Genomic DNA, 16071 nt, shown 5'->3' on the forward strand with positions numbered 1-16071 from the left:
TCATCTGCTGCTAAGGCCACTCCCAGATATCTAAAACACTTCACCTCCTCCATTTTTTCTTCATTCAAAGTTACTTCCCAATTAACTTTTCCCTCAACCCTACTGAACCTAATAACCTTGCTCTTATTCACATTTACTCTAAGCTTTCTTCTTTCACACACTTTACCAAACTCAATCACCAGCTTCTGCAGTTTCTCACCCGAATCAGCCACCAGCGCTGTATCATCTGGTGGCTAATCCAAAACGGACTGCATACTTGCTCCTCTCTCCAAAACTCTTACATTTACCTCCCTAACCACCCCATCCGCAACAAATTAAACAACCATGGAGGTACATATATCCCTTTGTCAATCTTTCCTCACTCATTCTCTCTATGTGACCAGACCATTTCAATACACCCACTTCTGCTCTCTCAGCATCACTCTTTTTGTTACCACACATCTCTCTTACCCTTTCATTACTTACTCGATCAAACCACCTCCCACCACATATTGTCTTCAAACATCTCATTTCAACATATGCACCCTCCTCCGCACAACCCTATCTATAGCCCATGCCTCGCAACCATTTATCATTGTTGGAACCACTGTTCCTTCAATCACACCCTTTTTTGCTCCGGGATAACGTTCTCGCCTTCCACGCATTCTTCAACGCTCCCAGAACCTTCGCTCCCTCCCCAACCCTGTGACTCACTTCCACTTCCATGGTCCCATTCGCTGCCAAATCCATTTCCAGATATCTAAAACACTTTACTTCCTCCAGTTTTTCTCCATTCAAACTTACCTCCCAGTTGACTTGTCCCTCAACCCAGCTGAACCTAATAACCTTGCTCTTATTCACATTTACTCTCAGCTTTCTTCTTTCACACACTTTACCAAACTCAGCCACCAGCTCCTGCGGTTTCTCACCCGAATCAGCCACCAGGGATGCATCATCAGCAAACAAGTAACTCACTTCCCAAGCCCTCTCATCGACAACAGACTGCATACTTGCCCCTCTCTCCAAAACTCTTGCATTCACCTCCCTAACAACCCCATCCGTAAACAAATTAAACAACCATGGCGATATCACGCACCCCTGCCGCAAACCGACATTCACTGAGAACCAGGCACTTTCCTCTCTTCCTACTCGTACACATTCCTTACATCCTCGATAAAAACTTTTTACGGCTTCCAGGAACTTGACTCCCACACCATATATTCTTAATACCTTCCACAGAGCATCTCTATCAACTCTATCATATGCCTTCTCCAGATCCATAAATGCTACATACAAATCCATTTGCTTTTCTAAGTATTTCTCACATACATTCCTCAAAGCAAACACCTGATCCACACATCCTCTACCACTTCTGAAACCACACAGCTCTTCCCCAATCTGATGCTCTGTACATGCCTTCACCCTCTCAATCAATACCCTCCCATATAATTTCCCAGGAATACTCAACAAACTTATACCTCTGTAATTTGAGCACTCACTCTTATCCCCTTTGCCTTTGTACAATGGCACTATGCACGCATTCCGCCAATCCTCAGGCACCTCACCATGAGTCATACATACATTTAATAATCTTACCAACCAGTTAACAATACAGTCACCCCCTTTTTTGATAAATTCCACTGTAGTACCATCCAAACCCGCTGCCTTGCCGGCTTTCATCTTCCGCAAAGCTTTTGATATATATATATATATATATATATATATATATATATATATATATATATATATATATATATATATATATATATATATATATATATAACAAGTTTTATTCATCCTAGCAACTAAAGCAGACTTTTTCTGCAGGTTGCGCTCTCGGCGGGCGGGGATGGTGGGCGTGTATACAGGGCTACCGGCAGAGGTGGCCGCCACCGTGCCCCGCCGACCCACCCTCAGACACTCTTGGGTGCGCCACTCACCGGAGACACCATTAGCGTCGGATACCTCCTCAGCTACGGACAATCTTACACCTACGGACGTCTCCTCCGCCCCGGACATCCCCTCACCTGCCCTGGATACTCCTTCACCTGCCCCGGACACTCCTTCACCTGCCCCGGACACTCCTTCACCTGCCCCGGATACTCCCTCGGCCGCTGCCTCCCTATCTAATCTGGATACTCCCCCGCCAGCGGACACCTCCTCTGCATCGGACACCGAAAATACTCCCTCACCTGTGGACATTCCCTCAGTCGCGGATCCTCAGTACTCTCCCGCGCCATCGGTGTTACCCTCGCGTCCCCTCGCTTGCCGTTCCGAGCGAGAACAACAGCCCCGCCCTACCTCCGTCGTCCTGACCACATATTGTCCTCCTGGAGGTGCCGCACAAGAGTTCCGGGGGCTTCCCGGTCAAGTTTCCAGGGTAAAGGCTTTCTTTGAATCTCATCCCTTAGAGTCTGAAGAGAGTGAGTTGTCGCCACGACTGCTAAAGGAGGACCAGAGTGCCACGGCGGTGACCTATCGCGTCAAGAACCCGTATAGGTCGTCACCGAGGCCGCGGCTACGGCGATACCGGAACACTATAAGTGCCTATCCCTTGTGGCCTCCGGGCGGCGCCCACAACGCGGATCAAAACCCGCGTTTTTCCGCTCAACTCGATCAACAGGGCAACATCGTCAAGCCATCCCAGCTGATCTACCGTACACAAGACGACACAGACTTAGTTGAGATCAAACATATCAAGCCAGTGCTGTTACGCAAGCGATATGGCACCATCACGGGTATCGTCAGGAATCCACATGAAAAGCAAGAGGTCCTTGATTCCTTTAAGACGGGCAACGCACTCAACTGCGACAGTAGCAGAGCAATTGACGGAGTCGGTGTAATAGTTAGTGGCAACACAAGTAGTGGCAGTGTTGAAGGAGATGTGATAATCAGCGGTAGCACAGGTACTGGTGCTGAGATAACAAATGTGGTCAACGGTACCGTAGGTAGTGGTGCTGAAGGAGGAAGTGGCAGTGTTGCTGATGAGGAGGGTGTCATGGTCAGCGAGGCAAGTGTTGTGGTCAGTGGCAGCACAGGTAGTGGTGAGGAGGGAGGATTGCTGGTCAGCGGCAGCACAGGTAGCGGTGGTGAGGGGGCAGGTGTGGCGGTGGAGCCCAGCGCGAGACTCAGTAAGGGCTGGGACGCCGAGCGGCCCGGACCTCCCGACAGCCCGCTTCTTTCGTGCCCCTGTGACCACGCGTCTGTTGTCTTTACGGACGCTACCGACAGTGAGTGCCAGGCTAGTGTCGCGGGGGGCCATGAGCCGCGGCCCCAGACCATGGTAGTGCCAGAGGACGGCCAGGTGCAGGCGACGCCTCGAGTGGTGGCCGCCTGCATCAAGTCCTACCGCGACATCCCCGAGGAGTTGTTCAACAGTTTACAGGAGAGTTCCGTCGACCCTGTCGCTCCTGGACCTGAGTCCACGTCGCCCCCGCCCTCTCCTTCCATCATTTCCCCTCCGCCGCCCACTGTCACCACCCCTCTGCCGCCCACACCCGCCCCTCGTAGCGACTGGCGAACCATGCGGGAAGGGCGTCGGGCGCTGCTGACGGGGGAAGTGAGTGATGCTGACACGGAGGAGGGCAGTGAGGGAGACCTAGGGGGCGTTGCTTCTACAAGCGACTACCACACCAGCGATGGTCGTGGCTCCTCCCTCTCAGGGGCCAGCGACGACCACCACAGAAACAACGACCATCGACACGACGACCACATCTACGGGTCCCAGAAGGGCGGCTACCACAACCACGGTAAGTGCCACCATTATCTCTCCCTGGGACACAGGAAGGGGGCGGGGCTGGAACTCATTGCCCCTCCACTCTGTATGGTCGATTTTGTCGGTGTGAGTGTGTGGTTTGCCCTTCCGCTCGTTATTGTGCGGTGATGTGCTTATAGAAGGACGATCATACGACGTCCTGATGCGTCCGGGGGACATCGTGCGATGCTGTATGTATCACGGGGCGGTCGCACGATGTCATGCGCGTCTAACGGCTGTCATAGTAAGTGTAGAAATTATCTAACGTTGTTTGTGTCTTGCAGGCGATCATGCCATATTTTGTGTAAGTCCAGAAGCCTAGGATTGATCATACAGTTTGTGTGCACGAGTGATCATAACACGGGTTCGTCCATCACTGATCTTACAGTGACTGTATGTTCAGCAGTGAGCATGCAGGTTTGCGTCCAGCAGTGATTGTGCGTTGATCTTTGCGTTCAGCAGTGATCACACAGTTATGTGAGAGCGTGTGTATGTGTACGTCCGATAGTAATAAGTCGGTACTGTATGTGTTTATCAGTAAAGTAACGATCCAAATTCTGCAGTGAACATGCAGTTTTGTGTGTCCATCCGACGTGTGTTTAACAGTGATCTTAGCGATAATGCATCCCAGCAGTGTATGCAACAGTGACTACATCATGTTGATGGATGTCCTCGCCAGTACACATACGTTGTTGTGTGTGTCCTGGAATGTCCACATCATTCAGGATTCTCTGTATCCGTCAGCGACCCACCAAATGTTCTGTGCATGCTCACTAAAAAAGATATAGGGGGTAAGTAGGTGGGTGGGTGGGAGAGGGTTGCATGCTCTGCCGCATGTTTGGTACTGTGCCGCTCACTGTCTAGTGGTGTAATGGTCTCTATTTTGCGCTGGATCATGACTTGCCGCCAGTTGACGTTTCCTGCAACTCTTCCCCTCCCCCTGCCATTCCATGAGTTCAGTAGAGAGAGAGAGAGAGAGAGAGAGAGAGAGAGAGAGAGAGAGAGAGAGAGAGAGAGAGAGAGAGAAGTCCAGCATTCCAGGCAGTGATTTAGATTTCCTCAGTGTAGTTCCTGCGTCCTGCTTTGACTTTGAACGGCCCGACCCTTTTCTAAGAACTGGGTCAGTTCTACCAAGACTTCGTCAACCTTCTCCTCGATAACGTTGCCTGCAGTGTCTCTTGCTCTCCTTCGTCATATTTCAGTATACATATCGGCCTTACGTAGTGGTCTGCTATCCTCAAAACTTCACTTGACCTCGTCCTCTCAAATGGTCTTTGCAATGTTTGCACCGTCCTTCTCAATGGTTTTAGTTGGTGTGTCATTCCGTCTCCTCCAGGCAATTTTCTCGCCTCCTTGTAGTACTCTTGTTGTGCCCTGAGTGGCTTTGTCAACTTCTTCAAAGGTTTTGTCGTCCCTTTCGGTGGTTTTGTGTCCTTCAGCGGGTCATCCGCTTCAGTGGTTTTGTCGTCCACTCCAGAGTGCTTTGGTCGTCCCCTTAGATGGTTTTGTCGTCCCCTTAGATGGTTTTGTCCTCCCTTTAGATGGTTTTGTCGTCCCCTTAGATGGTTTTATCATCCCATTAGATGGTTTGTCGTCCCCTTAGATGGTTTTGTCCTCCCTTTAGATGGTTTTGTCGTCCCCTTAGATGATTTTATCATCCCCTTAGATGGTTTTGTCGTCCCCTTAGATGGTTTTATCATCCCCTTAGATGGTTTTGTCGTCCCCTTAGATGGTTTTGTCCACCCCTTAGATGGTTTTGTCCTTCCCTTAGATGGTTTTGCCGTCCTCTTCACTGGTTTTGTCGATCCCAACTCGATGGTTTTGTCCTGCCACACAGTAGTTTGGTTGTCCCACTCGGTGATTTAGTCGTCCCCTTCAGTGGTATTTTCATTATAACACAGCGTGTTTAACGTCGCGCCCTGTGTTTAAACGTAGACCAGTGCCATAACGTCCCACTCTGTGTTCTAGCGTCCCGTCCAGTGATCTAACGTCGCTCGGTGTCTTAACACAGCTCGGGCTCCGTCCCTGTCTTTTCCCGCCTCCGTTTGAAGACCCTGATGTCCTGGAGTGTGGGAGAGTATTTTGGCGGTAGTCGCTAACTTGGTGTGATGTCCTCGTCACAGCGTCGAGGGAATGTGTCACCGGTAGAGCGTGGGGTCCGGCGGCCCACAGCGTCATGGGACTGGACGAGCGTGTCGTGCTAACTATGCATTGTCCAGCGGGGCTCAGAACAGGAAGTGTCTTTCCCAACCATGTTGCCACTGCGATGGTGGAGACGTCAGTGACATACCAAAAACGATACGTTGACGGCTGATATATGCACATACACCTGGGAGGCGAGAGAGAGAGAGAGAGAGAGGAGAGAGAGAGAGAGAGAGAGAGAGAGAGAGAGAGAGAGAGAGAGAGAGAATCTCGGTTTATGGAGAGACCAGTGTCGTACAGTGGTGGGTCTTCGCAAGGTAGAGTCTCAGTCTTAATCAACTAGTTCTCAAGGCACATCACGTTGTGCCGCTGCATGGCAAAAGCAGCAGTGATAGCGCTGAGGGTTGGCAGGGTGTTGCCCCTCGTATGTACGTGAGGGAGAACCGTAGGCGCCTGAAAATTTGCTGTGGTGGTGGCGGTGGTGGTGGCATGTGTACGTAGTGGACAACAGGAAGCATTTATGACACCTCAACCACTGTGTACACATTACCCGGACACGTAGCCTCGTTGTATGTGTGTGTGTGTGTGTGTGTGTGTGTGTGTGTGTGTGTGTGTGTGTGTGTGAAGACTGACGAGCAAAACTGCCCATACTGAAGGTATCGGTAATATGAATAAGTCTGGTTCACGTCGTTCTAAAATGAGAGACACATATGGATGCGGTGGTTCAGCATGACAGTCATACTGGGTGTGGTGGTTCAGCATGACAGTCATACTGGGTGTGGTGGCTCAGCATGACAGTCATACTGGGTGTGGTGGTTCAGCATGACAGTCATACTGGGTGTGGTGGTTCGGTATCATGCTTCGTAAGCCGGAAATATGGAAAAGAGGAACATGACTCACAGGTTAGAGTTCAGCTCAGGGAATGGCCGGAACATGGAACTTGACCTCATTTGCCGGAGGATGTTCCGTCAAGATCAACACCATTTCATGACAGTGGCCGACATTGCACGCACGATTGATGCCCCAATCAAAGGCCATCACGGGTGAAAGGAATTGAGACAAAAAGAAAAAAAAATCGGAAATTAGAGCTCCGAAGGTGTCTCTAGATTTGACTCGTAAAAGAAGAAAGGTTATAGGAAGGAGAGACGAAAAGAAAGAAGACAGTTTCATGGCTTAGCTGTCCTGGGGGTGAGGTCTCAAAAAAGGCGAGTCCTCGAGTTGACGTCAGGCCTCCACTCACAAACTGCCGGAAGCAGCAGCCAAACGGGTGCATCAGATCCAAGGAGACATGCACCCACCTCATATGAATGGTGGGTGAAAAGGCGAGAGAGAGAGAGAGAGAGAGAGAGAGAGAGAGAGAGAGAGAGAGAGAGAGAGAGAGAGAGAGAGAGAGAGAGAGAGAGAGAGAGAAGACGGAAGGCTTCTGATTTCATTTCTTTTTTTTTTTTACTACTAAACTGAAGGAGGATCACCCTGAACCATACGTGATCGGTAGTGACGGCACCCATACAACACCACCCTCAGCGTTTGGGAAGCAGACTTTGCACAAAGACGTTTTCGTGGCGTGTGTCCAGGATGGAACGGAGGATATGGTTATGCCCGACATGTCTGCGTTATCACAGGAGTGAACTATGGTGTTTTCAAACTGAAGGGAAGGTCACGAATGACGCACACAGACATGAGGATTAATTGTGTTTATAATCTGAATAAGTTATTTCCCTCCCGAGATAATGCATGGGTCGGAAACGAGAGAGGAGATATGTTCAGTATCTTGTCAAGTGCTTTAGAGATGACAGGGCTACCACAAACACGTAACACAATCCCTGAGAGAGGAAGACCAGAGGTGCCACCTAGGAGTGATCACCACTAGACCTAAAACTGTAGAAAGTGAGAGCGATGAAGCAACTTTTCGAAGGGGTTAGAACGATCATTCTCAGGGATGGGCTGTACCAAGGCATGCTTCCCAGAGGAAGGAAAAGTCTTGGTTTTACAGAGGCAAGACAGGCAAGCAAGGATCGGAACTAGGTCAGGGGCTTGATATGTCTTAAGAACTGGAGGAGGTATGACAGTTAGGCTATAAGCCTTGTCCACCTGGAGTTGAGAGAGTTAGCATAGGTTAAGTAAGAGAAAACGGGTTTGGAGGATAAGAAGCAGAAATATTCAAAGTTCAATTAGAGGATCATTAGGCAGCAACAGATAGGCTTTATCAGGTGGACAGTTAGCTCTAGAATGATCAGTGTGGAAGAGAGGAGGAAAGGTTGAATTGAAGAAGTTATTGGAGATGTTTTTAGTAAAGGATCAGAAAGGTTTGTCAGTCATCAAGAAAAGAAGTCAAATCAGCATACTTCCTTGTGATGACGGTGTGACTCACTTGATGAACGACAGCTTAACATTGATTCCCAGCAGAAATGAAAATGGATTGAGTTTCATAGGAAGGGGTGAGTTTCATGACCTGGCATGCTCTGGTCCTTACACCTCCACACCCTCAGTCACAACCACATGACACCTCTACTCCCTCTGCCACACCCATATGACACCTCCATTCCCTCTGTCACACCTACATGGCACCCTTCACTCCCTCTGTCACACCCACAGTCGCTCTCGCTCTTTCTTACCCTGACACTCACTCTAACAGCCTAAAGTCACTCTTACACCCTCACAGTCTTCCTTTACTCCCACTCACTCTGAGACACGTGCCCCGACGCCCAGCGCTACTCACCTCTTCTTGCTACGTCATCGCACGTAAAACACGAGGACAAAGCGAGACATTCTCATCAGAAGAATTAAATCTGCCTACCATAGAGGACAGAAGAGTGAGGGGGTGACTTGATCACAACTTTTAAAATTTCACATCTGTCGTGAGGAACATATGACATTAAGACATACTGACTGGCACAGTTCCTCCGTCAAATTCCTTGACATTTCCTGAGCTTTCATGTAGCTGCTGCTGCTCTCTGCCTACCGTCCCCGGATATGTGGGCTGGATTGTCTGCCACGCCCACCATCACCTCGCCTCCAAGGACATGCGTCTGCAGGCATGTTTTATTTATCTGATGGGATACTGCACTGTTATCATTTCCTTCTTATTCCTAGGTTTATTGCTGATGTTATCTCTATCCATCTGGGTTTTCTTCTATTTGTCATGTCTTTTCCCCTTCTCTCCTTCTTACATTCTATTTGTTTAAACTTTTGTAACAATACTGAGGTCATTAACTTCCCCAACTTCATGCCAGTGTCAACCAAGGGCCCCTGTCGAGACGGCACGTCTTTATCTCTGATCACCACTGCTAGCTGGTGTCCTGGTTGGTTCCTGCCATGACACTAAGGTCTAGACCTCCACACCACGTTCAGCTCCAGTTCCATCGTCTCCTTTTGTTTATTAGTCTTAGAATGGAGTATCTCAGAGGTTTTCTTCCCTTCATCGAAGCTTCTATGATCAGTGGAGGTAAGGAGGAGTCCTGTGAAGAAGTGAGCGACTGGTAGGTCCTGAAGAAGTTTGTGGCGGCAGCTTCAGTAGATTTGACATTCGTGATGTGTCCGTGGAGAACCGACCTCATGACCTTCCTGTATATAGAATATAGAAGTAAATATGTGTCAAGGTTAAGGATGGTGAATCGATGGGGATATTTCAATGCAATTCCACCTTTGGCGACTCCGGTTCTAGCCTGGGACACACACAAGGAAAGATAGTACAAAACTTGTATCACACTGTAACACATCTTATGACTAACAGCAGAAGAGATGATCATTTGTCATTCGTCCACGTTATCTTTCAGGATTACGTGTTACTTCATATGACATCATGACCGTTTAAGCTGTCATATGCACTGTGGCGTATGTCTTTGTTTATACATTGATAGGTTAAATGCCATTATTTCGGGAATTAGAGCAATACGTGCGTATTTTGTAGTTTTGGTTTCGTAGACTTGTTTTAAATCTCAAGACAGAGCAATATAACCAGGTCTTCCAATATAACATTAGTACAACTCCTATGCCACCAGTACCAGTATCCCCTCCTGGCCAACCTCCGCCCTATCCTCATTCCTTATACCAGCGCAGCCTTACCCTCAGTCCTTACGTCAGCACCACCACCTCACTCCCCCTTCCCCTTCCCTCACACCCTCATCATCACAGCCAGTGATATGACCACCACAACCATTCGCACCACAAGAGACTTCTTGAAGGATGCGAACCAAAATACTCACCCGGGGCCAATTGGTCATCATCGGAACCAATCAGATGTCTGACTGGCCAGTTATGGACCTACCGGCTGCTCATGGGTGATGATCCACATACAGTGACACGGGAGGAGGCCCTGTCATCCAAAGCAAAGCTACTCACATCACACATTATTCGGAAGATCGTAAATCCAGTTTTCGTAAGGGTTTTGGTCACAGGCGACCTCTTTGTGTCCCTCCTGTGTGGTCGCTCTTTCTGGGGTTTTAATGATGGATGTAAATGTGTGGATATTTGGTTAAGTGCTTTGACAAAAAATAGACAGACATATGAATAATTGTATAATTTGCTCTCATCTTTTCTAAAAGGAATCGATCAATATCTTTATGAAAACAAAAGATCTGAAAACATTTATAAGTACTTCCGCCGCCACCATCGTCCCAGTAGACCTCTCTACCACCGCTGGTGCACCGTGCCTCTGGACCACCTCCCTCCCTCACATGTACCTCCTGCTTATTCTGGCGGTATTGTCCTCGCAAGCCCTTTTGTTATGGTCTTTGTGGCGCGTCTGCCTCGCCCCGCTGGCCGGGGTTAGACCTGCCAGGCCCGACGCCAATTACTCACTGCTGTTGCCATTTCCTGCAAGGTTTACCCCCATTCCCTCTGATATCATTTCATAATTGTATGTCATACTTGCCGTTATTGCTCTCTTTATGGGCAATATTAGAAAACAAGTTTGATAAGATATTTCAGAGAGAGAAAGGTGCAGGTGTGCGTGCTTTCCGGAGGGAAACCATCTATTACTAAACGATTTAATGTTCACTGGTGCAAGCGTCGCATTCTCACACAGAAACTGCTTTAATTACCCTCATCATCACGGTTCATTGCCAGGGCATAATAATCAATACACCCACGTATGCTATTCATGGGTTCACGATGGAAAATTAAAGATGAAGCCGACTTGTTTTTGTCCGCGAACGTCCTCGTACCAGCGTGAGTGTTGCTGGCAAGGTGAGGCTTGCATTTCTTTGTGGCCTGCGAATCTACCCCAAAATTAACATTTTCTATTTTCTTTTTTTGTATATCTCATGGCCGATGAACTTATTGCATGTACATTTACGCCATTTATAATTCAGGATGACCCAGAACCAAATTCTAGACAACGTTGGCAGTGATGTTGCAAACTAATGAACAGGTTGAGGGCGGAGCAGGGATGTGTTGCTTGGGCTCCGCTCACGACCCGCTCGCTGTCCGCCCGGGGCCCAGGACACGTCCCGCGCTCCTCTGTGGGCGGAGCCTCGTGTGTGTGTGCCAAGCTGGGGCAATGTCTATCGTAGATTTATTGCAGGGAGATGACGAACCTTGCTGTATAGCAAGTTCTTATGTGCAATCCAGTTACTCAACGTATGTTTTCCTTCGAGTAGTCACATCACAGATCGTCACAAACCACCGTTAGATATCTTATACTTTGACATGTATTTATGGTTGGATTGCATTTACCTTTTCAAGTAAAAATATAAGTAATTAAACCGTTTCACAGGACTGTGTATATATCAAGGTGACGAAAGAACAGACGACTGAACCGTGTTGTATGCGCAAAACTTCGTTGCAATAATCTGTGTAGTGTTTGTGATGTGGTCATTACTGGAATGACCATTTAGGTGTTGATATTCCACTGTACACACCAACATATGTTATCTGCAGTAGTGCTTAAGGGAGGGGTTCCACGGGTTCGATGGTACAAATAGATCGTAGGGATCTTGCGCAAGACTACGCTGCGTACTTGGTTTATGGCTAGGATTATTCAACTGCAGGAACCCGCGCAGTTATGTACAGTGTTGACCGTAAATGCGACTCTTCACGTCTCTGTAGTGTACCAGCCGTTTGTTTGAAGTATCCGATAGGTATGAATTCATGCTGCAGACTTAGCCCAAATATACAGTACGAATGTACATATCTGTTAATACATGGCATTTCATGTGACAAGCCAGGAACACCTGGAAGCGAGCCACCAATGGCCCAGCGATGCTCCAGCAACCCGTCAACGGTGTTGACTCACGTTCACTGAAAGCCCCCCTCTCTTCTTAACCCCCCCCCCCCCCCGCCCACACCTAGGTAACAACTGTTGTCAGCACAGGATATTTGCTGTCTGCTCAGGGTGATTGCTGTCAATGCTAGGTGACTGCTGTCAGCATAGAATGATTGCTGTCAGCGTGGGCTCATTTTTTCTTTTATGGTAGCGAAGACGGCGTGGGCAGCTGAATGCCCTGGTCATGGCTATCTCGTTCGTAAACGCTCTCTTTTTCGTTCTTGCACACACAAGAGTATTTTGCTTAGGCTGCAGAGAGAGAGAGAGAGAGAGAGAGAGAGAGAGAGAGAGAGAGAGAGAGAGAGAGAGAGCATTGGAGTAGACATGTTAAGACAAGTTAAGACTGAGCGACGCTGTGAAACTCACTCTCCGTAACAAACAGTAATCACACACACACACACGCACACCCTAATGGGGAGGTGATAACAAGTAGTGGTGATGTGAGGAGATGGAGTGGATATTTTGAAGGTTTGTTGAATGTGTTTGATGATAGAGTGGCGGATATAGGGTGTTTTGGTCGAGGTGGTGTGCAAAGTGAGAGGGTTAGGGAAAAGGATTTGGTAAACAGAGAAGAGGTAGTAAAAGCTTTGCGAAAGATGAAAGCCGGCAAGGCAGCAGGTTTGGATGGTATTGCAGTGGAATTTATTAAAAAAGGGGGTGACTGTATTGTTGACTGGTTGTTAAGGTTATTTAATGTATGTATGATTCATGGTGAGGTGCCTGAGGATTGGCGGAGTGCTTGCATAGTGCCATTGCACAAAGGCAAAGGGGATAAGAGTGAGTGCTCAAATTACAGAGGTATAAGTTTGTTGAGTATTCCTGGTAAATTATATGGGAGGGTATTGATTGAGAGGGTGAAGGCATGTACAAAGCATCAGATTGGGGAAGAGCAGTGTGGCTTCAGAAGTGGTATAGGATGTGTGGATCAGGTGTTTGCTTTGAAGAATGTATGTGAGAAATACTTAGAAAAGCAAATGGATTTGTATGTAGCATTTATGGATCTGAGGAAGGCATATGATAGAGGTGATAGAGATGCTCTGTGGAAGGTATTAAGAACATATGGTGTGGGAGGCAAGTTGTTAGAAGCAGTGAAAAGTTTTTTTTTATCGAGGATGTAAGGCATGTGTACGTGTAGGAAGAGAGGAAAGTGATTGGTTCTCAGTGAATGTAGGTTTGCGGCAGGGGTGTGTGATGTCTCCATGGTTGTTTAACTTGTTTATGGATGGAGTTGTTAGGGAGGTGAATGCAAGAGTTTTGGAAGAGGGGCAAGTATGCAGTGTGTTGTGGATGAGAGAGCTTGGGAAGTGAGTCAGTTGTTGTTCGATGATGATACAGCGCTGGTGGCTGATTCATGTGAGAGACTGCAGAAGCTGGTGACTGAGTTTGGTAAAGTGTGTGAAAGAAGAATATATATATATATATATATATATATATATATATATATATATATATATATATATATATATATATATGTATATTAATTTATCCCGGGGGATAGGGAAGAAAGAATACTTCCCACGTATTCCCTGCATGTCGTAGAAGGCGACTAAAAGGGAAGAGAGCGTGGGGCCGGAAATCCTCCCCTATCATTTTTAATTTTCCAAAAGGAGGAACAGAGAAGGCGGCCAAGTAAGGATATTCTCTCGAAGGCTCAGTCCTCTGTTCTTAACGCTACCTCGCTAACGCGGGAGATGGCGAATGGTAGGGAAAAAATATATATATTAATTAATGTACACATGATAAAATGTAGATTATTTACAACTATGTCCTGAGAATCGAACCCCGATACATCTGTGTGACAGCCAGTTCACCTTACCCCAAGGCCACGATTAGCTCATTTCGGAGATTCTAAGTTTATCATGGCCTTGGGGTTAGGCTAGCTGCACCCCTATTCGATTCTCGGCTAGAATCCCTCCCCTCCTTGTATTTTAACTTCCGAAAAGGGGAAACAGAAGGAATCACGCAGGGAGTGCTCATCTTCCTCGAAGGCTCAGATTGGGGTGTCTAAATGTGTGTGGATGTAACCAAGATGAAAGAAAAGGAGAGATAGATAGTATGTTTGAGGAAAGGAACCTGGATGTTTTGGATGTTTTGTGAAAAGAAGCTCGAGGGTAAAGGGGAAAAGTGGTTTGGGAATGTTTTGGGAGTAAAGTCAGGGGTTGGTGAGAGGACAAGAGCAAGGGAAGAAGTAACACTTCTCCTGAAGCAGGAGTTGCAGGAGTATGTGATAGAGTGTAAGAAAGTAAACTCTAGATTGAAATGGGTGAAACTGAAAGTGGATGGAGAGAGATGGGTGATTATTGGTGCCTATGCACCTGGGCATGAGAAGAAAAATCATGAGAGGCAAGTGTTTTGGGAGCAGCTGAGCGAGTGTGTAAGCAGCTTTGATGCACGAGACCGAGTTATAGTGATGGGTGGTTTGAATATTCAGCAAAAGTGATGTGGCAGTTGAGGGTATAATTGGTGTACATGGGGTGTTCAGTATTGTAAATGGAAATGGTGAAGAGCTTGTGAATTTGTGTGCTGAAAAAGGACTGATGATTGGGAATACCTGGTTTAAAAAGAGAGATATACATAAGTATACGTATGTAAGTAAGAGAGATGGCCAGAGGGCGTTATTGGATTACATGTGAAAGAGAGACTTCTGGATGTTAATGTGGTGAGAGGGACAGCTGGAGGGATGTCTGATCATTATCTTGTGGAGGCGAAGGTGAAGATTTGTAGAGGTTTTCAGAAACGAGGAGAGAATGTAAAGGAAAAGAGAGTGGTGAGAGTAAGTGAGCTTGGAAAGGAGACTTGTGTGAGGAAGTATCAAGAGAGATTGAGTGAAGAATGGCAAAAGGTGAGAGCAAATGACGTAAATGGAGTGGGGGAGGAATGGGATGTACTTAGGGAAGCAGTGATGGCTTGCGCAAAAGATGCTTGTGGCATGAGAAAGGTGGGAGGTGGGCAGATTAGAAAGGGTAGTGAGTGGTGGGATGAAGAAGTAAGATTGTTAATGAAAGAGAAGAGAGAAGCGTTTGAACGAATTATGCAGGGAAATAGTGCAAATGACTGGGGGATGTATGAAAGAAAGGGGCATTAGGTCAAGAGAAAGGTGCAAAAGGCGAAAAAGAGGGCAAATGAGTGTTGGTTGAGAGAGTATCATTAGATTTTAAGGAAAATGAAAAGATATTTGGAAGGAGGTAAATAAAGTGCGTAAGACAAGAGAACAAATGGGGACTTTGGTGAAGTGGGGTAATGGGGAGGTGATAACAAGTAGTGGTGATGTGAGGAGATGGAGTGAGTATTTTGAAGGTTTGTTGAATGTGTTAGATGATACAGTGGCAGATATAGGGTGCTTTGGTCGAGGTGGTGTGCGAAGTTAGGGAGAATGATTTGGTAAACAGACAAGAGGTAGTAAAAGCTTTGCGGAAGATGAAAGCCGGCAAGGCAGCGGGTTTGGATGGTATTAGAGTGGAATTTATTAAAAGAGGGGGTGGCTGTGTTGTTGACTGATTGGTAAGGATATTCTATGTATGTATGACTCATGGTGAGGTGCCTGAGGATTGGCCGAATGCATGCTTAGTGCCATTGTACAAAGGTAAAGGGGATAAAAGTGAGTGCTCAAATTACAGATGTATAAGTTGGTTGAGTATTCCTGAGAAAAAAGTGGAGGAAGTGAAATGTTTTAGATATCTGGGAGTGGATTTGGCAGCGGATGGAGCCATGGAAGCAGAAGTAAGTCACAGGGGTGGGGGAGGGTGCGAAAGTTCTGGGAGCGCTGAAAAATGTGTGGAAGGCGAGAACATTATCTCAGAAAGCAAAAATGGGTAGTGTTAAATGGTTATATGAATAATGTTATATGGTTGCGAGGCGTGGACTATAGATAGAGTTGTGCGGAGGAGGGTGGATGTGTTGGAAATGAGGTGTTTGAGGACAATATGTGGTG

The 16071-nt window shown here is 47.2% G+C and overlaps 1 protein-coding gene across 3 annotated transcripts in view; it reads left to right on the plus strand.

The window, feature by feature from the left end:
- LOC139754654 (uncharacterized) overlaps window positions 1–16071 on the plus strand; it is a 313149-nt gene that overhangs the window by 24023 nt on the left and 273055 nt on the right. For 2 of the 3 annotated variants that reach the window (XM_071672183.1, XM_071672185.1), the window contains exon 2: window positions 1807–3728. In XM_071672183.1, coding sequence (XP_071528284.1) covers window positions 1829–3728 — 1900 coding nt within the window. In that variant the 5' untranslated portion in view covers window positions 1807–1828. Of the gene's footprint in view, window positions 1–1793; window positions 3729–16071 lie in introns of all 3 variants that reach the window. The other variant, XM_071672184.1, reaches the window with a different exon arrangement.

Source organism: Panulirus ornatus, chromosome 17 (assembly GCF_036320965.1).
Source record: "Panulirus ornatus isolate Po-2019 chromosome 17, ASM3632096v1, whole genome shotgun sequence".
Classification (NCBI taxonomy): Eukaryota; Metazoa; Arthropoda; class Malacostraca; order Decapoda; family Palinuridae; genus Panulirus; species Panulirus ornatus.